The sequence below is a fragment of the Cataglyphis hispanica genome, chromosome 2, assembly GCF_021464435.1.
Source record: "Cataglyphis hispanica isolate Lineage 1 chromosome 2, ULB_Chis1_1.0, whole genome shotgun sequence".
NCBI lineage: Eukaryota > Metazoa > Arthropoda > Insecta > Hymenoptera > Formicidae > Cataglyphis > Cataglyphis hispanica.
This window is the reverse complement of record NC_065955.1, coordinates 15,626,121-15,650,000: the sequence shown is the minus strand read 5'-3', so window position 1 is coordinate 15,650,000 and position 23,880 is coordinate 15,626,121. Positions and strand designations below refer to the sequence as shown.

General features: G+C 31.2%; 1 protein-coding gene and 1 pseudogene across 3 annotated transcripts; both read right to left on the bottom strand.

The window, feature by feature from the left end:
• Positions 1-2,823: 2,823 nt before the first annotated feature.
• Positions 2,824-20,597, bottom strand: LOC126858875 (protein lava lamp-like). Of its 3 annotated transcripts, none has more exons than XM_050609522.1 (11): positions 20,338-20,597; positions 18,452-18,625; positions 17,928-18,305; positions 17,378-17,730; positions 16,283-17,048; positions 15,895-16,003; positions 14,271-14,399; positions 5,195-13,733; positions 4,425-4,588; positions 4,259-4,313; positions 2,824-3,634 (listed from the first exon to the last, which is right to left on the bottom strand). In XM_050609522.1, exons 2-11 carry the CDS (start codon positions 18,617-18,619, stop codon positions 3,610-3,612), a joined length of 10,686 nt encoding a protein of 3,561 aa, XP_050465479.1. In that variant the 5' UTR covers positions 18,620-18,625; positions 20,338-20,597; the 3' UTR covers positions 2,824-3,609. The 3 variants fall into 3 exon arrangements, with proteins under 3 accessions (XP_050465479.1, XP_050465480.1, XP_050465478.1); XM_050609523.1 differs by having other exon boundaries at positions 15,937-16,003; XM_050609521.1 differs by lacking the exon at positions 20,338-20,597 and having other exon boundaries at positions 18,452-18,658.
• A 311-nt stretch (positions 20,598-20,908) lies between these two features.
• LOC126857118 (uncharacterized) lies at positions 20,909-22,545 on the bottom strand (annotated as a pseudogene).
• Between the last annotated feature and the right edge of the window lie 1,335 nt (positions 22,546-23,880).

The following is a 23,880-nucleotide window of genomic DNA, read 5'->3' as shown; positions in this document are numbered from 1 at the left end:
TATAAATCAGTAAATACACTTATATGATAACTGTTTAAAACTTTTCTACCGACAATGAGATAACTATCATACTGATCAACTCTTCAGAATCACACATTATTAATGATGTTATACGTCCCACGTCCGTAATAAATATGACAACAAATCGCACTATTAATGACATTGTATGTCCAACATCCATAATAAATATGAGAATTAATCTCGATTAGACAAAGCTGCGGATTTCATGTCGAGGAATTATATAGTCAATTCTATGTAAAAAGTTTTATAAAGACTCATTATACAGCTTCATGTGTATTTTTCTGAGATAAATAGATTACATCATTTCTTGTTTAACAAAAAACATTTGGATAAAGATAATTAATAATTTTTTTGACATATTATATTATTCAATACATTATTTAAAAATTAGTTATTTGCTCGTTTCTACTATTCAAGGCCTATGTTAATAAATTAACTTATCACATCGCACTTAATCAAAGAGAAAAAATAAAAAATTTTATTATTTAAATTAGGGAAAGAAAATTCAATTAGACTCGTACAGACGTACTAGACGTACAAACTAAATAATATGTTTAAATATTTACGGCAATTAAGAATTTAATTTCCTTCTATATATATAATAGTATTTATTATAGTACTTATTATATGTGTGTATATATATATATATATATATATATATATATATATATATGTGTGTGTGTGTATTATATAAAATATAATAAATACTATTATATATATACACATATGAGAGTTAATGAAAATTCATGTGTAAGCTTCATGTGTAACACCGTTCATGACCTTTATGATTAAATACAAAAAACTGCTGCTTTTATTAATATTTTACATTTTGTTTTTAGAAATCTTTAAAATTATTAAAATTGTCTTTAGAGAATAAAGAACTTAATGCAAAATGTATCTTTATTAACAGTCATTATAATTTACTACTCGTTATAAATGTCATATATATTATTATTTGAAAAGCATCATTAACAAGTAATTAAGTAAAAAAAATTCGTTGTTTATGCAATTTGCAACATATTTCGAAAGTGTATATCTTATGACATGTATATAAACATATACGATAATCAACGAGCACGAAGTGTGTCTAATTACGCGATATGAATTTGCTACATATATTAAAAAGAAACATTTTTTAAAGAAATGATAAGATTACTATATGGAAACTTTATTAAAAATTTTCGAAGACGGTTTTAATACATAATTTATTCATTCATTTAAGCATTTTATTTTTCAAAGCATATCGAACAGAATATTTCTCGTATTGCAGATAGTGTTAAATACTTTTCTATACCTTAGTATATTAAAGCTACAGAAAAATAACGGTTATGTTATATACTGTGGTTAGAGATAAAGTAAAGAAAGAAAGAAATATATTTACATAAATAATTTATTCTATTTAATGTTACACAATTTACTCCGGCCGTTGCTATTAAATAAATAAATAGACATATGTTTATCTCCCAAAAACTTCCTATAAATTTTCTGAACGGATCGTCGAAGTGGAGGTAACAATAAAAGAGATACTAATAAAGACAAATGTAATAATAGAAATAATTTTCGAGATCAATATTATCAGACGGCTAGATATTTAAGTTCAAAGCTCGAAATTCGCTGATTCAAGAAATATAATAGTAATTAAAGTAAGGATGATGTCATAAAATAAAGTAAATCATTTTTTATACAACAAAAAAATATTTACAATGTCAACATAAAAAATCAGCTTTAAAATATATAAAAAATATATTTTCTAATATAATTTTTTTAAGAAAATATAAAAACTTATTTTTGTCGAGTTGTTAAGATAAATTGCATCTTACAAATCTTTTTATTTGCATCTTCATAACTAAATTTTCCAAAATAAAATTATTTTTAATAACTTACCTTCAATTCCGGAGCTAGTCATGTAAATAAGTACATGGAGAAAAGGCAAATACTTTTTATGCAAATTTGTTTAAGTACAATAGTGTAATCAAAAAAAATAGTGTAATCAAAAAAACCGCAATCAAAATTATGAAAATATTAGTATCTATACTATACGATACTATACTATTCCTACGACATAAGAGACACTATAATCCTTTGACAAATCTATTAGAAAAAGAAAAAAAGGAAGTAATACACACAAATAAAATATCTATATGAGTAAACTGCAAAAAGTGCAAATATCCTATTTGCATAAATGTCGAATTATTCATTAAGAATAGCGCACATATTAATTTTCTATTAATCTTTTATGTTCATTTTTTATATATTAATATTTTATATTAATTATACTAATATTTCATTATACTAATATTTCATACTTATGATTTTTATTCAATTCTATAAAAAGATAAGATGAAGGAATTTTATATTATTTAAAGTCATCTTAGAATTAAAATGATCAATGTTTTGAGAGCTCGTGTGCATGTGCACAACAATACACAATATAAATAAAATAATATATTTTTTTTATATCTAAAAATATTTATATTTCCTTTTCTTCTGTAATTTTACAAATTTTTAAATTACAAAGCAGTAATTATTACTTTAATTCTGAGATAATATTGTCATATCTTTTGAAAATTTTTTTGTTATTTCATAATATACAATCCCGGTAATATAAATATTTATGCAGCTGTACAGAGAGATAATAATCTGTTCTCTCTCTTTCTCTCTCCCCTTCTCTCTCTTCGTCCAGGAATACGCATGCCGTAAATGTGCAATTTCATCACAAAATATTTTATGCAATTTTAAGGATACATAATACGCACAATAAAACATTATACGTTATATTCTATAATTCGTAATTTCTTTAAATAGTTTCTCTCTCATATTTTATTTATTCATTGACACTTTTCTTTCTCTGTACAAAATTTTATGGAAATAGAATGATCAAATAATTTACACGAATTACGTCTGCATTATCTATGATTCACCTTACGTAACTTCCCTTCGATATGACTAATAATAGTATTATAATTGCATCAATAAGCCGGAAGACACAATTGTAGATAATTCACAAAGAAAAATAATATATATAATTATTAAATATTAACAAAAAAAAACTGACAAAATGAAACGGCAACTTTTCGATAGAAATGCACACACTCAAAACGAAAGAAAAGAATTACAATAATTTTGACGCATATATCGTATTGCATATACATTGCTATAAATAATGTAGTCATCAAATAAAAAAAAAGCAGAAATATTATATTATCTAAAGTATTTTCAATTGAATCATATATCTTTATGCAATTCAGCTATACAATATTATAATACATGTAAGTCTGCTCCTTATATTCTTTTCTTTTCTTTCTCGAAGACGAGCAACTTTTCCAAGAAAGAACTCTATCTAACTACCTCTACATTCTGTACATTCTGTAATTTGAAAAATATTTATTTCCTAATAATCAGGCAATACTTTCGCAAAATAGTTCCTTAATCATTAGTATATAATTAAATAATTTCTGTCTGAAAAATACACACGACAGATCGCTCCGTTACACGTTAACTGCAGAAATAAGTCTTGGCAGTTGGCACTTGGCAGGAATGTCTTCAGAAGGCAAAAACGATGGCCGTTTGACTCCCGTTATTCGTTCATCACATGTGCACCACCTTCGGCGTGCTAAAATCGCATAACATATCATCATATAGATATTATTTATTCTATTTGCCTTTAATTGTATAAAATCTACAGATTTAAAATTTAGAAAATAGAAAATTAATCAAATATAATTGATGAAATTAAAAACAAAGAGACATCAACGTTCTCTCTCTCTCTCTCTCTCTCTCTCTCTCTCTCTCTCTCTCTCTCTCTCTCTCTCTCTCTCTCTCCTCTCCTCTCCCTCTCCCCCCTCTCTCTCTCTCCCTCCCCCTCTCTCTCTCTCTCTCTCTCTCTGTAAAAACAATTATCTCTACACAAATAAAAATTTGTAATTATAAAAATTATAAAACCGTCTCATCAACAATGTATACTGTGAAACATCTGTAATATAAACTAAAAATTTAAAATATGAGTCTACTCTCGAAAAACTTATCAAATTGTTATCAATTTAAAAAATTGATTATGTGATATATGTGTACAACAGTGAAAATTTGTATAAAAATATTAAAATTTTGTGAAATTATGCTACAAAAAAATATTACATGTACATAAAATTGATGAAACATAAAAGAGTCAATAGATCGGCATCATGATTTTATATAAAATTAATAAGCTATATAATAGAGAAAAAATATATTCATTTACCTCTTGCCCCACAACCAATTCAAAAGCACACTCGACTGACTCTGAACATCTCGAGCTGTGAACAAATATCAACTTATCGATTTGTTATCCGCACTAATGCACAACTTTATATATTGCAAATTCGATATGTTTATTGACTATTGTACACTCATCAAAAACTACCTACAGAGCGTGTAATTAGCGTTGACCAGCCTTGCAGCTGCTTCAGGCGGCAATGTACTTAAAACGTCCCTGTGCGCTAACAAAGACATTTGTTGCGTATGCCTTAACTCTCGTTCATCCTTTAATCGCACGTCCTTCGTATGACTGACTGAATGCAACTGCGACAATCTAAAGGAAGAATCTAGCTTATATCAAGCGAGTTACAGTACGCTGTAAGCGAGATTTGTACATTCTGTTGAAAAACGAAAATATTTTTCATTCTTCAATATTACTTGAGCTTTGCAGGATAAGCAAACTACGAAGAAGCATTTCGATTTTTACTGGACAAAATAATGAAACTTCTGACTTTACAATATCGCATGATTTTAATTAAAACTCATATGTTCTAAAGCGAGGTCATCATCATTGCTCGCGCCAATGGAGTAACGTAGCAGCGACTAGGACGAAGAAAAATTTGATTAGTCTGATGAAAACCCTCGACTCTTTTGACAACAACAAAAATTGTCTACTCACATGAAAATTTTAATTGTTTTTTTTAAATATATCATATTACAGAATCTATACTCATGTCAATATTTATCATTAAATATAACTAAAATCATCGATCCAACAATAGCATTTTTTTGTAATAAATGAATCAAATTACAAACACTACGCTTAGCACTAAACGGAGACATAAATACTTTTTACAGGTCTTTTTCTTGTAAATAATTACAATACTACGTAAATATAAAAATAGATTCTGTGATTTTGTAATTATGAAATTTTACTTACTTCAATGCAAGAGCTTCCTTGTCCTCGATCGGAATATCGATGGCTTCCTTTGCAATCTCAATTGGTCCTTCGGACTTTGAAGGTGAAAGTTGTTCTACAACGGGTTCAATCACTGCTTGTGAGGCCGATGATAAGTCTTTCGTTGGACTCGCTTCAGCGCTACTCCCGCCCATCCTCCTCAATTCTTCGTTTATTCGAATTGCATTAGACAATCGCAGTTGTAATGTATCACGCTCCTCAAGCAATTGCATCAGTTCATGAGTCAACTCTTCACATCTGACGTCTCTTTGATGAAGCATGTACAATGCGAGGTCCAACTCACTAGAGATGGTCTCCTTGTTGTCGATTATTCCAACAGTTTCCAAACTCTTCGATGCCGCAGCCTCGATGACGGACACGTCTTTTTTTAAAGCGTGCTGTATCAGTTCATATTCTGATACCTTCTGGTCTAACAATTCCTTCAGCCTATTCACCTCTGTCTCTTTAACCGCCAATATATGCCTTAGCTCGTCTAATTGTTTCTCCTCTTCAGCGGATAATGCCAAGAGTTCTTCTATACGCGTCTCCTTTTCGCGAATCTGCATTTTCAAATTATGAAACTCAGCGTCTTTGGTGATGCTCAACTCGGCCAGTCTTCTTTCCTTCTCCGTCAGATCATCGATTGCATGCATCAATGCTTTCTCATTCTGTTCGAGCTTATTATTCTGATCATTCACAATTACCTGCAATTCTTCTAAGCGCATCTTAAGATTCTCGATATGATTATCCTTCAACTGAAGTTCTGCCAATAACTTTTGATTTTCTTCTGATAGTTTCTGCTTGATTTCATCAATCTCGGATTCTTTCTTTCGCAACTCGTTATTCAGGAATTCTTCAGCCTCAATACGAATCTGCTCTTTTTCTGAAGTTAGCCTCTCGATGGCATTTCTGCTCTCCTCAGAAAGCCTTTCAAAATCTTTAAGATGCAAGATTTTTTCTTGCAACTCCACGATAGTTGACTTTAACGTTTGCACTTCCTGCTCTTTGCCATATAATTCTCCCGTTAATCTCTGCATAGTTTCGCGTAATTCAAATTCATCCGATTGCGGCTCCATACTAGCTTGCAAACATAATTGCGAGTCTTTCTCAGCTATAACATATCTCAGTTCATTAATTTCTTGTTCTTTCACATGCAGTTCATTCTGCAACCTAACGATTTCTTCTTGATCGTACGCGGATCTTCGGTCTCTGGAAAGCGAATTGACTTCCTCCTTGGAAATATAGTCCTGATTCTGATCGTTAATGCGCTGCGTTAAAACATTTACTTGTTCCTGTTTCTCCGTTAAAGTCTGCTTAACTACTCGCAAAGAAGCTTCCAATGTAACTTTTTCGTTATATAGACAATTAATTCTATCTTGCATTTGCTGAATGATTGTAGGATACGTATTCTCGCTCAAAACGTACTTTAAATGTTGCAATTCTTGTTGTTTAGTTTCCATCTGTGCCTTTAACTCGTCTACAGTGCTTTGCAGCTCCGCATCGTCGTCACTGCCCATTCTAAAAGCAGAGAGAGCGTCGATCGTCTGAGAATTCTGTGACCGCTCATTGCGCAATCTTTCCAATTCGGCACGTTTGTCATTCAATTCTTGATTCACGATCTCCAGCAAAGAATTTTTGTCATTCATCATTGCTTTAATCCCTTCCAAATCATTCTCCTTGGCGCATAATTGTGTACTTACGTAATGCAATTGTTCGGTCTTCTCTCGCAGATCTTGCTTTAAAGCATCAATCTGTTCTTTATTGTTTTCCAGATGAGCCTGATACGCCTTCGTCTCCTGATCGTACTGCAGCAAGATCGATTCTTTCTCTGATTTTAGAACTTGAATTTCTTGCTGCAAGCTATGAATATGCGAATTACACTCTTGTAGATTAACTGTGGTTATTTCTGTGGCGTTCAATTGACTCTGCAGATGTTGGATGTCCGCTAAGTACCCTTCTATTTTTGTCGCAAGTTTGGTTTTTTCTTCCTCATATTGTATTAACTCTTGTTGTTTCTCTTGCAATTTTTCATTCAACAAATTTGCTTCAGCTTGAGTAGCTCCAATTATTGAATTTCGCTCTGTTAGATCCTCTTTCAAATATACAATTTGTTGTTGTTGCATCTCCAATTTAGCCGTGCTATCTTGCAACCTTAAGGTGTACTCATCAACCGTCGTTTGCATTGCAATCAACTTTTCCATTAGATCGTGCAATTCCTTATCTTTTTCTTCGATCTCTATCGCATGCTTCTGGACTAATTCTTGAGTAGCTTCACTAATAATAGCGCTCATTGTTTCTACACTCCTTTGCTGTATTAATTCGTGTTCCTTGTTGGCAAATGCTTCCTTCAAAGCTGCCAATTCTTGTTTCCTCTCGTCTAGTTCTCTTGTTAAATTTTGTATATTCGATTGTAACGTCGCTTCAGCTTGTTGTCTTTCTACATATTGAACTTGAAGCTCTTGCTTCAGATCAGCAACTTCCTGAACTCTAATGTTAAGCAATTCCGTAACTTCCGTTAAAGATGTATTGACGATCGAAAGTTTTTCCTCTGAATTCATCAAAGCATTGATCTTGGCTTCCTTCTCTTCTAAAGCTTTCTGTAAATTATTTATTTCCGTCTCTAATCTATCTATTTTCTCCATAAATTCAGTTTTAAGAAGATCGCTGTTTTGTCGCATTGCTGCCACTTGATCATTCGCGTCTATTAGACTTTGCTCGTACTGCTTCCTGAGCATGTCGTATTCTTCTTTGCTCTTGTTTAAAGCGCTTTGGAGTAACACATTTTGGTTATTCAACGCATCTAACTTCTCTATGAGTTCTTCAGATTTATCAATACTCTTCGGTTCCAAATTTGCCATCATCGCTTTTTGTTCTTCTAAAAAGTGCTGCAATTGTTCGTTTTCTGCTGCAAGCGCTTCCAATTCGTCCTTCAAATCATCTATTTCCTCCTTGTACTTTTTCGACATCTTTTCAAAGTTGTCAATAGATTCCACTGATCTTTTCTGAGGCTGGTTATGCGCTGTAGATTCGGCTTCATGACTTGACGGATCAATCTGATCTTCTTGTCGCGAAGAAGAAGAGATGATATCTTGTAAATCAGTTATATTTTCTTGTAATCGCCATTCTAAGGATTGCACTTTATTGCTTAGTTCCTTATTCTGAATACGCAGTACCTCGACTTCTATATCCTGTCTCTCCTTCATTTCCATGTACCTTTCGTTAGCCGACACGATTACGTCAAATCGTTTCAGTAAAGCCTCTTTCTCAGCAATAATATTTTTCTTTTCCTCTTTAATTTCATTAAGAGTTTTCTCCAACTTGGCGATCTGCATTTTCAATTCCTCTTCGATTGCCGTATCCAGATCAAAAAAGCTGCCAGCCTGTTTCTGCATCTTCAATTGTTGTTGCAAGTTCTCTATCTGTACCTTATATTCCTTCAACTTTTTCACTAATTTACCATTCTTTATCTGTGCTGCTTTATTGTCTTCGGCAATCTTAGCATTCTGTTCTTCCAGATTTTTTATTCTATCTTGCAAGTCTTCTATTTGCAGATGTAATTGCGTTTCGACATTCATCTGTACTGGTGTCGTACTGAGATCATTAACCAATTGAACATCCTCCGTATTCCAACCCCAAGAGTCCTCATCAACATTAAGCGGCTCAGACGAGCCATAATCCCAACCTAAACCAATATCTAATTGAGTATCTTGTTGTATTCTTTTTTCAGTAGGAGATTGTGCAGATTGTACGGATTCTTGTTGACTAACAGATTCTTCAATAGATGTAAGAATTTGTGCTGATTCTTGTTCAACCGTTTCCTCCATAGAAGTAAACTCCTTTAAACTGTCTTTATGTATTCTCGACTTCTGAAGATTCTGTTGTGAATCATCTAACACTTGTGTGAGATTCGCGACAAATATTTCCGCCTGATCCCTCTTTTGTAATGCATTCTCCAGTTCAATCTGAAAGTTACGTTGTTGACTTGTCTCTTGTGTTGAATCATTATCATTGCCAGTCTTCGTTTCTGGTACCAGATTATCAATCTGAAGTTTGTAAGATTCCAAGATGTGGTTTAGCTGATCTTGTTCTATTATTAATGTTTGCACAGTCTCTTTTGTGGAAGTCAATTCTGTTCTTAATGTAGTGATTTCCATGTCTTTAAGTGAGATCTCTGTTCGCAGATTATTTTCTAAATCCGCATATTGCTGTGACTGCATAGTCATTTGTTGATTTACGATATTTAATTCTGTGATTAATGAATCTATCTGCATGTTCTTCTCGGCCACAAGTTGCCGTAATCTTTCCACTTCCGCTTCAGTAATATGATACTGCTCCTGCAACACTTTGAATTCATTCAATTGAAAAGTCACTTTGTTCAGTTCCACATTTAATGATTCCAGCTTTGCGTTCTTTTCAGAAAGAAGATATTCTATCTTCTTCAATTCGCTTTGCGAATTCTCAAATTGATTCTGTAAGTCTTGGATATGCACCTTTCCTTCCTCTATATTTTTAAGTAAAAGATCGATTTCTTTCACGTACTCAGAACATTGATTCTCTTTCTCATTCAATAAACTTTGTAATCGTTTTATTTCTTTTTTATCAGCATCCAAAGTAATAGTCGTATCAAGAATTTTCGCAGAATCAAACAATGGCAAAGTATCGTCATGCTTCTGTTGTTGCTGGCTCTCTATGACAGAAGACTCAGCTGTTTCTAGAATTTCAATTTTGCATTTCTCGTTCTTACGTTTATATTCTTCTAACTTAGATTCCAATTTCGACACTTTCTGTTCGCTTATAGATTTTTCCGTTCTTAAGGCATCAATTTCTTGTTGTAACGTATTCGTTTGGTCCATAAGTGACTGATTAAAACGCTCCTGAGCAGTTTGCATCATCATATCATTGTATCTTTGAGACTCATCATGAAGTAATACGATATTGCCATATGAATTAGCTAACTCATTATTTAGATTTTCAATCTCCGCTTGACGTTCTTGTAGACGTGCTTCCAACGCTTGTACCAAATTTTGACACTGCTCAGAATGGTCGCAATGTTGCGCGATCCTCTCTACGTCATCCTCTCTTACATCCTGTTCCGGAGTCTGCACAGCTACCGTCATAGTCGTAATTTCTTTTTGTAACTGCTCGATCAGCACACGACGCTCTTCTGACTCTTTCTCGGTATTTTCTAGTTTCTCGTCGATCTGCGTTTGTTTGGATAACAAGAGACCGTTCTCCGCCTGCAAGTTCTTTATCGTAGCAAGCTGATCCACGTATTCAGTCTCCATCACTTGCATACGTACGCTCAATTCTCGTGCCTTTTCTTTTATCTCATCCAAAATTGCCTGTTTTTGTTCAGCTTCCTTGCTCGCTGTTTGTTTATAGAGTTCATATTCTGTAATAATATTCTCTCTCGCTGTTTTCTCTGCCGTCATTTCAAGAGAGATGCGTTCTATCTCTGTACGTTGCTTCTCAATCTCCTCGCCCATCTCCGTGTTATGTTCCATCAACACTGTCATCCTTTCCTTCAAACTGGTTGATTCTTTTGCAAATTTTTCAGAATTTGCAAGAGCCTCTGCAATATCGTTCTTCGTCTGCAGCAATTTGTCTTCCAAGTCGGCTATTTTATTGTCTTTTTCCCGCATGGCAATCTCCACCTCCTGTATCTGTTTGTTTTTAACCTCTTTCTCGTCCTTTTCCGTTGACCATTTCTCCTCCAATTCCGCAACGCGTGCTTCAAGTTCTTGGCATGCTATTTTCTTTTTATTAAAAGTTGCCACAATCTTTTTCATTTTTTCAGATTGCATCTGAAACTTATTCTCCGATTCTGAAAGCTTTTGTTCCAATTCCGCAACTTTACACTCCAAGACAGTCTTCATCTCTTCCGTGACACTTTTATCAAGTAACTCTTGCTTTTCTTCTAACTTAGCTTTCATAGCATCATTTTCCTGCATTTTCTCGACTAGTTCTTCAATAACATTTTCTAATCTTGTACTTAGCATCATCATTTCCTCTGTATGATTGATCTTAAGCCGTTCCATCTGCTTGTATTCATTTGTTAGCTCCGATTGCATATTTTCAGCATATGTAGTTTGATTCTCCAAAATCTTTTGTAATTCCCAAAGTCGTTTTTCAGTTTCAATCTTGTCTTTTTTGATTTCTTCAATTTGTGCGACTAACTCTTTTTTATCCATAAGCAAATTGTTCATTTCCTGTTCCTTCTTAATTAATTCATTTTTAATATTCTCATAATCCTTTGATATATCTTCAATCTTTTGCAATAGCTCACTGTTTTCTCTTAAGACTTCTTTGTGCTTATTTTGTAATTCAATATAGTTTGTTTCTTTATTTCGCAAACTTTCTAATATTTCATTAAATTCTTCTGAAGATTTAGTCAATTCTAATGCTTCAGTAATTTTGCTAATATTCTTTTTCAAAAACTGAGTATCCTTTTCTTTCTGCTTTATTATGTCATTGAGTCTTGCAATCTCTCCTAATGATGATGATAGAGCAGCCTCATTTTCTTTAAGTTTAAGCGAATAGTTGTACAATTCCTCTTGCAAATTGTCTATAGAAATCATTCCATTTTGCAACTGTGCATATTTGGTTTGCAATTCTTGGTCTTTCTTTTCAATTTCTGCTTTCAAGGCCGTAATTTCATGTTCTTTTGCAGTTACATTTGCTATTTCATCTTGTAATCTCATTTCGAGCGAGTTTATAGTGTCTTGAAACTGTTCTTGTAGAGTAGAAGTTGCTGCATCTTTCTCCCTTATTACTTCTAACAATTCTTTATGATTATTTTCCAATATCTTAAAAGCTTCCTCTATAGAGATTTTTCCTTGCTCTAAGGCTTGCATCTTTACTTGCATATCATCATACTTGAATTTCCATTCTTCTGCAGTAGCAAACATGTCATTTAACTCGCGTTGCAAACTCTCCACTTTTTCATTCGATGCCTCATATTCTAGTAATTGTTTGGCTTTTTTCTGCAATTCTGCCTCCATGCTCTGTAGTTTCATATTCATCTCTTCTATTTGATTTTTATACTCTGTAATTAATACTTTGCTATTCTCAAGTTCTTTCTCCAAAGATGCTACAATCACACTTTGGGATTCCTGAGCAACTTCTTCCGTCTTTCGTATCTCTGACATTTCCTCAGATGATTTCTGCAAGAGAGAATTAATTTGTTCATGCAGCTCCTGTCTCTCATAAACTACACTCTCCTTTTCCCGATTCAATTTCTCCAATTTATCAATGAGTTCTACTCTTTCTCTAGAGAAATCATCACAGGCCATATGTTCCAGTTTTAGATTCAACTCTTCTTTCTCTCTAGAAAATTTGCTCAATTCTTCTTTCTGATTGTTGATATGTTCTTCGAGTTTTCTAATAGTCATTATCATCTGTGCATTTTCTTTCTCTAATGTCACAATCTTAGATTTTGCGTCATCAGTCTCGCATGATGTTATGTTAACTGATTGCTCTACCGAAGCTTCTCGCAATTGTGTCAACTCTTTTTCTAGGACCTGTTGTCTATCCATTAAAACTTTAATTTGATCAGTATATTCTATTATCTGAACTGACATTTGAGAAGACATTTGTACTTCGAGATGTTCCTCTAATTTTGTGCAATTTATAACTAATTCAGTATTCTCTGCTGTCAATGTTTCTATACGATCCTGCAACCTGTTATTTTCTTCTGTCAGATCTTCTACTTGCGTCTTAAATTTAGCAATCTCTGCCATTAAATTGTCATGTTCCTGTGTAAATGTCTCAATTTGCAATCGCAAGCTACTATCATCTTTAAGTGTCTCTAAACTATTATCAATCTTAGGGGCATTTAACTGAACATTACATTCTATTTGACTTAACTGTTCTTCCAGTTTCGTAAGTTTAATAACAAGTTCATTATTCTCTTGAGTAAGTAGTTCAATCTTTGTCATGTTGTCGTTATGTTCTGGAATACGCTCAAAAGATTCCGTGGAACCCGTATCAGATCCCTTCTCTTCAAATCTGTTCAACTTCATAGTTAAATCATTATTTTCCTGGATCAACTGTTCAATTTTCTTCAACAATTCGCTGCGATCTGTATCGTTTATAGTTTCGAAGGACTCCGTCGAACCAGCATGCGAGCCATCTCTTTCCTCCAACTTCGTTAACTTGAGCGTCAACTCATTATTTTTCTGTTCTAAATCTTCGATCTTTTTCAAAAGATCATTTTTATTATTTACTTGAATGGCTTCAAAAGATTCTGTCGAACCGGTATCCGAAGTGCCTTTTTCTTCCATTTTGTTTAATTTACTATATAATTCTGAATTTTCATGTATCAGAGCATCGACCTTTTTCAAAAGTTCATGATACTCAGACTCGGATAGAGACTCGAGTTTATTTTCGCTATGTTCTTTGTGTATAGCTTCCAATTGTTCCTCTAGCTCAACAACTTTCATCTCTGCAGACACTCTGAGATTTTCGGACTCTGCATTCTCAGCTTCTAACGCCAAAATTTCTTGTTTCACTGTGTGAAGTTCTGAAAAAATTTATATAACTTTTTGAGCATATGCAATATGCTAATTCTTAATACTTAATAAATAATATTATTATATGTATAAAATTTTTTAGAAGCTTGATCATCACTGTTACAGAGAGAGAGAGATAGAGAGAGAGGGGGGGAGGGGGGGGAGGATAAGAGGAAGAGAGAGGGTGAGAGGGAGAAAGAAAGGGTGAGAAGGAGAGAAAGAGGGTGTGAGGGTGAGAGAAAAGAAGAGAGAGGGGGCAGAGAGAGGGAGAGAGGGGAAGATAATGAGAGAGAGGGAGAGAGGGGAAGGGAATGAGAGAGAAAAAGAGAGGGGTAAGGGAGAGGAGGAAGAGGGGAGAAGAGAGGAAAGGGGGAGAAAAAAAGAGAAAGGGGGGAATAATTGATGTGTCATAAAAAAAGCATAGTTTATAATTTATAATTCTATTAAAATGTAATACAAATCAATATTATCAATAAAAAATTATTTAACTCGTCCACACAAATTGCATATTTTATTCCACATGGACTATATTTAATATGATAAATTACCTTGCATTAGATCTAACTTTTGGTTCTCCAAGGTGGCGATTGCATCGATATGCATCTGTATTTCTTTTGTCTGAGATGAAACCTTATTTTCCAGGTCAGCAACACGTTCTTGCCAATCTCCTGCCGAGGCTGTGTAGATCGTATAATTTGCCGATAACATATGTGCAATTTCAGTTTTGTTCATACAAAGCTTAAAGCAAGCAGTTACTAAGTGCTCATAGTAAATTTTTCAAAGATAAAATCTTTTTTTTTATGTGATCTGTAATTATCCCATTATATAAAATGTTTCAAAAAATTAAAACAAAAGAAAAAGACAAACCAACAACAGACTTATTCTTAAAACAATTACGTTATTTACTTATATACTCTAGCTACATTAATCTTAGATATTGCAAAAATGTTAAATAACTTAAAATTATTAAAAAAAAAACAAAAACTCGTATATATGAATGTGTAAAGAAACATTAGTTTTTAAATTTATATACATATATATATATGTGTGTATATATATATATATATATATATATATATATTTTTTTTTTTTTTTTTTAAATATAATATATATATATATTTATACATATTTATACATATTAATATATATATATATATATACATATTTAATAAATATATATATTTTTTAAGTACTTGCAAATAAAATATATATATATATATATATATATATATATATATATATATATAGGCATATAATAATATTACACAATTATAGACATATTAATATATATTTTGTTAAAAAATATATCTTTTCTATATTTCTTTAAAATCATAAATCTGCTGATGGCATATATATTTTTTTCTAGAATAATTTCCTTCTACTTAAAAAAAAAATTCCTTCTTTTAATTCATTCAAAGTTTCAAGTATTTTGAAAAGCTAAGATTCATTTAATTTACTTTATTGGATATTTAATTGTTAGCATCATATATGTCAATCAAAAATTAATCCTATGTGCAAGGTACTTTCAATTTTAATTTATTTCATTAAAAGCGAATATTGCAATTACAAACAAGCTTAAGAAAAAAATTCAATATAATTAATGCAATTCATGCAAATTAATCGATTATTCATAAGAGTAATAAGAAAATGTAAGTATGATAAGTAGATACTAAAAATAAATCTACTTCTATGGATAAATATGCAGCAAACTTTGACAAGTAAAGTAGGTACCATATTTAATTATCAAGAAATATTCACAAAAAAATTTGATTGATAAGTATTTTCTGTGAACGTTTCAATAATTGTAACATACAAAATTACTAGGCACAAGAGAAAAGATTCCATCACCAGAAATCAGCCTTAAAAAATATTTTCCATATTTTGCAAGTAGTTTTTTTAAGTACTTGCAAATAAAATTTACTATGTAACATTTCTATACTCGCGACCACAATAAAGTTGATATAAATTATTACTATAGTTTATTCATATATTATTTTGTTGCAAAAGATATGTACATGTAATTACAGCGATTAGGATGCTTTTCATAAAGGAAAGGGCTGTGGAAAATAGGCTGTCTCGATAAAAAATATTAACACAAATCGCATTGAAAATCCATTAATATAACTAGGACAACGGAAATGTCGGCGATAGAATGTTTGTCCTGGTTCCTACCTTTAAGCTCGTCAAAGTCTACCAGACTCAGCTGAAGGTTACCTTTCTCCTCCTCCAATAACGCCACTTGATTGCCCAATCTAACAAGTTCCGCATTTGTATCAGATACCTGTACACAACGCACATATTCGTACTTTTATAAATATAAAAATCTTCAGAAATGTCTATATTAATTGATTAATATAGTTAATAGAGAAAACTGAACAATAGCATTTCTATTAAATGTTCAATAAAGATATTCTATATAAAATGCATATATAAAGTAAAAAAATACATAACTTATGTTTCTACTTAATATAATTATAATTTTAAAAAATATTTTTTTTTTTTTTCTTATCTTTGCCATTATACAAAATCTAAAAATACAAATATTGTAACAATCTCTTACCATTTTGAAGTCCTCCAATTGTTTTTGCAGATTTTTCACTTTACTTCTGTGTTGGGCCTTTAATTTGATCATGCTTTTATTTAAATCCTCCAATTCTTTTGTCAACTTAATCATTGTATCATCTTTCTTAAGTATTGTTCGCTCGACTGACAATTTTGCTATCATGTCGTTCTTCTCCGCTTCCAATTTATGCACTTGCTTTTCGAGATCGATAATCTTGTTGGAATATTCTCCGTTTCTAGATGACAATTCAGTCACTTGTTTCTGCATCTCTGCCTTTGATTCTTCTTTTAGCAATTCGTTTGATTGTTTAAGTTCTTCTATTAAATTTTCAAGCTCTGCTATTTTATTATCTTTTTCAATAATTGCATCATTATTTTGAACCGATTTCTTAGCAATAATTTTATCTTGCAACTCGGCCACATTTTTTTGCAATTGGTACTTTTCATCAAGAAGCTGTCGATTATTTTGCACTAATTTCTCTATTCTAAATTGTAAATCCTTGACTGCCGGTGTTGTCACTATACCGGCGTCCGATTCTAATTGAAAAATTCTTTCTCTGGCTTCCACCAATTTCACTTCATACTCCCCTAATTGCTGAAGAAGATTATCATTCTTCAACTTCAATGAGGATTCAATAAGAACGAAATTTTCTTGCATCGATTTCATCGCGTCTTTAGTCTCCGCTAAAGTGTCCATAGTGGAACGCGAAAAATCCGCACTTGCTGATTCAGCTATTTTCTGTTCTTTAAGCTGCTCTTCAAATCTAAATATAAAAAATAAATAATTCGAAAAATCTAGAATATTTTTAAAACAGCTTTAAACAAAAGAATATTTATTATATGATATAAAATTTATATCTTATTATATGTCAATATATAATGAAATTGTATTAGCTAATAAGAAATTAGGTAATATTTTTCTTTATAATTTTGTGTGTGTGTGTGTGTGTGTGTGTAATATTAAGCAAAATTATAAAGTTTTAAATTTCTATTATTCAATTATCAAAATCATTTTTTCACTTAATTCGAAATAAATGTTATTTAATTTCATACTAATGTATGTATTAATGTATGTATTATTGAAATGTATTACCTATTAATTGTGTGTTCCAATTCCGATATTTTATTATCTCTTTCTTGCAATTGTTTCAACAGATTGTTATTCTTATCTTTCAAAGAAGTTTCTATCAGGATAAAATTTTCCTGCATTGTTCGCATTTCGTCTTTCGTATCTTCGAGAGTGTCCAATGTCGTTTTACCCTTCTTAGAAAGATCCGCGGACATGAGAGTCACCGCCTTCGTTTTGGAATCAATTACAGAATCTTTCTCTTTTAAATTTTCTTGAAGGTCTAGAATGGTAGCTTCCAATTCGACAATTTTGCTATTTAGATCCATAATTTTTTTCTCTTTCTCTTGAATGTCCTCAATTTGAATTGGTGTCATCATCTTAAATTAAAGCATGAATATGTAAACTTTATTATACTTTCATTAAATTTTTTAGAAATTATTTGTCCCAAATAGTAATAATCCTTCTTTTTATTATACATATAATAATAGGATTATTTATAAAATAATTATAGAATGATAGATTACTTATTGTTAGAGATGAAAATATATGTTTAAAGAACTATTATGAAACTTACATCTGAAGTGATCACAAAAGGCTTAATTGGTGTAACAGCCAATTGATCCTTGTGTACTTCTGTTGCTAAATCTGTTTCGTCTAATTGTTGCCTAATAGCTTCCACTTTCTCTTCCATTACTCGTTTTGTTTCCGTCAATTCCTTATTACGTTGCTCAAACGCTTTCCTATTTTCCGCCAATTTTCGTTGAAGTAAAGAAGATTTTGCCTTTGGGGTTTTTGCTTGACTTATATCATCGATTGCATCATCTGTTGTATCCTTTGCTGCAGATTCAGTCTTATGCAAATGTATTGTGTCTTTAGATGATGAATTTCCTTCTTTATTATGACGTGACAGTTTGGCTCTGGATTTAATCTTTGATAATCTTCGTGCATATTCCTTTAAAATACAAAAATAAAAAATATATTTATATATAATCAAGCAAGAAAAAATAAATATCTTTTTCTCTTTTGCCTAATCTTTCACAAAATTATATTTCAGAATAGATAATATTTCTAAAATACATTATTTTTATAATTTACTACCTGGACTTCCTCCTCTTTCTTTTTTAAACTTTGTTGATTCCTCATCATAATTTCCTTGAGAGATTCCAATTGATTCTTATTCTGTTCACATGTTTCTTTCGTGTGTATTGCAGCTTCAGGAAGGCTGCCTTCCATTGTATCCGATGGCTTCTCATATACACTTGACATTATGCACTGTGCAAATAGAAACAACACAAACCAGTGCATTATTCGTTTTCTATGTAAAATTAACTGTAAATGTACTTTAACAATAAATAATTGTCAAAGTCAATGGCAGTGAAAGTTTTTCTAATGTGACAAAACACGATATTATCCACTGCTCTCATTTTATCATATCTAATTGGATAGCATCTAGACTGGGGTAAACTAATTGCATTAAGTCTCGACGTAGGCCAGACTTTCCACATTCTTCCTCATTTCTACACAAATACTTAGTACAAGCAACATCAAATACTATACAGGTATTGTCAATTTTTTATTCTGAAAGTGTCAGCAGTAAAAGTCAATAGTATTAAAAAAGTAAGTGTTTACAATTATATTATTAAAAATCTTGCATTCCACTTTTTTCAAGATAAATATTGTTGATTCAGTTTTTACATATGAGACACATCTATATAAGTAGTCACATATCTTTCATTTTTCTTATATCACTATTATATAAATTCACAAACTTAGTATTTAAAAAATGCATCTTTTACTTAATCTAGTGTTTTTTTAATCATTTATATTAGCTTCTAATTATAACACAGAAAAACTTGACTGCAATGTAAGACTCTATATAAACAATTCAATATATTGACAAATAAAATTTCAATAGCTGACAAGTATATAAAATTTAAAACTAATAAAATTTGTTTGCATATCATGAATTCCATTAAATTATACCTCATCAACTAAAACATCATAATTTTTATTATACTAATACACTTACCATTGCTAGTAAAAAGAAAACAATAAAGTGCTTCTCAATTTGAATAATTCAGACAGCTTTCATGATATGATACGCTCATAGCGTTTATTTCAACGTAATTTAATTTTTGTGTCTTATTTGTTACAATATATCTTTTTTTCTGATTTAGGAAATAAAGAATTGATCATGCTTATACTGGAAGACACTTCGCATATAAATTAGAGAAATCAATCCTACTCTTTATTAATAATAGCAAGAGACTCAGAATACTAATGATAATTATTAAATTTTTAATCAATTGTACAGTTACTACTTTCAGTAATAAACATATTAATAATAATAATATTCAGTAATAAATATATTAATAATATACAAACATAAAAAAAAAGAATAATGCATGATATAAAGGTGATAAAAAATGTTTTGATACATTTGCGCATTTATTTTTAATTTTCTGAAAAAAATTAAACTAACGTGATAGAAAAAGAAAAAGTGAAAAAATATTATAAAAATATAGTAATTCAACATAAATTATTACACAAACATACATATAAATTTTGTTAATAAATCCAAAACTTAAATAAATAGATATTAACAATCTAATTATAAAAGTTTAACAGTATAAGTTTTTAAGATTATTATCGTAAGCCATTGTCAAATGATATCATTATTAAAAATAAGATACAAAGTTTTTGCGATTGTAGCAGCTGATAATCGAAGATACGCAGGAATGCAAGTTTCAAAATCCTCGTGCATTAAAATTGAATAACTTTTAAGTTTATCCAAACAGATATTCTCTACTTTGCTTGTTGAACACGTAGCAAAGTGACGTAAGCGCGATGTGGGGACGCACGTGAAGAAAACGCGAGCGCATATCCCATGACATATTCGAGAAGAATCGAAATTCAGTCTTAGCTGTTCGATCAGGAACGAGGATGAATACGCATCGCGAGACAACTGATTTACATTTACACACCTTTTATCTGGTGTTGCTCAAAGTGTCAGAAGGGTAATACGTCGTTGCTCATATTTAGGTCGCTTCGTCACCGATCGCAATTTTCCAACGCTGCAAAGAAACGCGCGTCAAATGCACATACTTCGGCGAGACAGTTTACGGATACTCGATGGCGATCGCCGATAAAATTCTAAATCCGTAATCCGTGATGAGAGACTGACTTTTTGTGTTATCAGAGAGAAGAAAGCTTCCCTCGTCTCTCTGATATTACATATCGTACGTGCTTATCGGGTGTATCGATTAGGATATATCGATTAGTTATCGAATAGGGACTGCCTAGGGTTTGAAAGTTTCTCATAATAGCAACCAATCAGAACGTCCGACAAAGGCTTGTACGACAAATAAAATATTGCCTTTAGTATTCTGTGTTTGCTGATTTAAGCCCGTCGCACATGGTGCTTAAGCAATTCAGCAAGCGATCCAGCAAGGAAACAAGCACCGTGTGCGGCAGACTTTATATAATAAAGCAATAAAAAAATTTTTTAATATTTATAATAACACTCATCTTTATTTATGTAAACAAATCTTCAATTTTTTTAACATAACATTTTAAAAGTACGTTATGTGACACAACTTCGTTCAGTTCAGGCTATTTTTTACATTTTGAGCTTTAAATGCGAATCTATTCATTGAAATTAAATATATTTGATTAATTTAAATTAAATATATTGCACAAAATATATATACTATGCTTATGTTATAAGTCATTTATGAAACACTAAAAATACTAACGACAGTGTTCTTTGTGTTTCACAAAAAGCAGCTGGTGTTGCTGCACATATTATCGCAGTCATTGCATTGCCATCCAAAGATGGTTGCAAGAGTCTCGTTAGTTTGCTATCTCGAAAATTTATATATTTACAGAGAGCTTGCGACTGATTTAACTGTTTTATTACTAAAGCCAATGCAGAAAGAGATAAATTTTAATATAGCGTCCCTCCTCAAAACATTCTCTGGTAGCTCCTGTGTATGCTGTGCTCTCTCTCTGAACCAGCAAGATCTACCATATTTATAATAACTGCGATACTTTTATTTTATCCTCTAAGCCAATACTAATTCTTTGACTCTCGATTGTCTACGATTACACATAGAATTTTACAACTAAACTGTTAATATACATAGATTATATATAGAAATAAATAATTATATATCATCTAATAACTTATAAAATTTTTATACATAAAATTAAAGAAAGAATTGGCATTCTTATAATTCTGAATATTGTATGACTCCTGCTGCTTTGGTCACATTCATTAACGTTTTACCTCTTCTGTGTTTATTATTTTTTATTATGGATAAAACTTTCTCTGCACAATTTGTGATTTCTTCTTTACATTTTACAAACACTTGACCATTTATATCAGATTTTTAAAAAATATTTATGTCTTCATGTATTTTTAGATCATTTGAGCCTTTACTTAAAAGATCATTGATTTTTTCATTATAAATCTTTAAGTACGCTACTCTAAAAAATTAAATAAAAAATGCAATAAAAAGTAAAATCTTTTTATCAGCGTTACAATTTATAAAAACCAAGAAGAAAAGTCTTTTTTAGATCAGATTTTTAAATAATATTTTACTATAATAATATAATCTAAAAATTAAAAAACTATCTCACTTTAGAATAAGACTATAGCAGAAAAAAGAAATATATCAACCTCAATAAAAATTCTCGTCCAAAAGTATTAGATATTGTGTTAAAAATATATTTAACAGCAAGAAATATCATTTCAGGCTCCTCTGGCGTGCCTATCATAGTATACGTTTTGTCAGAACTTATCTGTTTATAAGTGAACACTGTGCCATTAAACCCATTTATTGTAGCGTCAACAATAGATTTTACAATATTATAAAATACATCATTATTACTGGCGTTTATGTCAAAAATATGATCTGCAAATTTAATAACAATGAATCAATCTAGATTTGGTTTTGATTAAGATAAAAACTGGTTTATCCATATAAATTATAATCTCGACATGGTAATTGATAAATTAATATATTCATTATTTTTATTGATACTATTTTGCTGATAAGTTACTAATTAAAATAAAAAAATTATTAACTACATATATAGCTTAAAAATTAAATCGTTTTACATTTATATGAAAGTAAGATAATGCGTTTAGCGTTCTCATTCGAATTTTGCATTAATTTCGTTTGAAGCATGTTGAATATATTCTAACAATACACACGTCTAGAGGATGTAAAACATGACAAAAACAAAATGTTTTACATTTTTACAGTTTTGAATATGTGTATTGTTAGGGTATATTCAACAGAAGATGTAAAATATTCTGTTGTTATATTTTACATCCTCTAGATGTCCTCTAGACGTCTCTTAAACGTGTGCGTTATTAGAGATATACATATATTGAACTTGTTGCAAAATTGGACACAATTAGAATGAAAACGCTATGCGCGTTATCTTACTTTCATGTATAAAACGATTTAATTTTGAAGAAATTGTAAATATGTATAATAGTTTAAAATTCTTTTATTTTATTTAACCGTTTGAGTGCTATGGGTTTGGGCTAAATTTAGTGAAAATTGCTATGAGAAATTGAGAAAAAATAATGTTCATAATAGGTACAAATAGGTATAAGCATAAAAACCTTAAAAAATGACATATTTCAATATTTCTTTTTGATTTTTGTAGACGAAATTATGAGGTTTAATTGAAAATCACATATTTGCTACCTTTTCTTTATCATAAATCGTATATTTTAGACGAAAATACCAGTTTTTTCTACATTTAGTCACATTTGTGTTTTCCAACACATGTACCATGCACCCCTTTCTTGCAAATGTTGCAAATCAGTCGGGAACGCTTGGGATTTGTAGCACCTTTTGTACTGCAAACCACGCATTTGCGCAATTTCGTACTGGGTAGTCTTTGCGAGATAAAACTCGCAAAACAGTACGCACCGCGCGCCAGTCCTCACTAGTTTAACGCTAAACTCTGACTGACGCAATCGTCGGTAAACCGACGAACCGCAATTTTGACGCATTACCTATTCGTCGCTATAACGACGATTCGCACTCAAACGGTTAATGACTTATTATTTCCAGACAGCTAAAAGTTTCTAAAAGGTGACAAGTAGAGTCCTAAATAATCAGAGAAGCGATAATAGCGTCTCGCTTGCTGATTGGCTGATCGTCATGTTGGGCCCGTAATGTACAAATTAACCGCAATCAGTATACTGTAAGTGAAAAAAGGTATATTTGTAATGTTATTTTCTAAATAAAAAAAAAAACATTTTTAATATTCCTGAGACTATTAAGATATTTCAAAACGTATATTTACGATTATCAATTCACTGCTGCAAACGTATATTTACAAATGGACAGCTGCGGGCCATATATGGCGATCATGGGAAGCATGGAGGGGGTAATGATGTCGCTTGTCTGATTATTTAGGACATTTTAGGACTCTAGTGGCAAGAATACAAAGACGTCTCTCTCTCTCTCTCTCTCTTATTGTATTTAGATATTTTCAAGATG

Excerpts from the sequence above, each read along its gene's own strand:
- LOC126858875 (XM_050609521.1), bottom strand. The coding sequence starts at position 18,658 with ATGCACTGGTTTGTGTTGTTTCTATTTGCACAGTGCATAATGTCAAGT. Across the intron at positions 16,004-16,282 it reads AATTGGAGGACTTCAAAATG|GTATCTGATACAAATGCGGA; the intron begins GTAAGAGATTGT and ends CGTTGTGTACAG. Across the intron at positions 4,589-5,194 it reads AAGGAAGCTCTTGCATTGAA|ATTGTCGCAGTTGCATTCAG; the intron begins GTAAGTAAAATT and ends TTCTTCCTTTAG.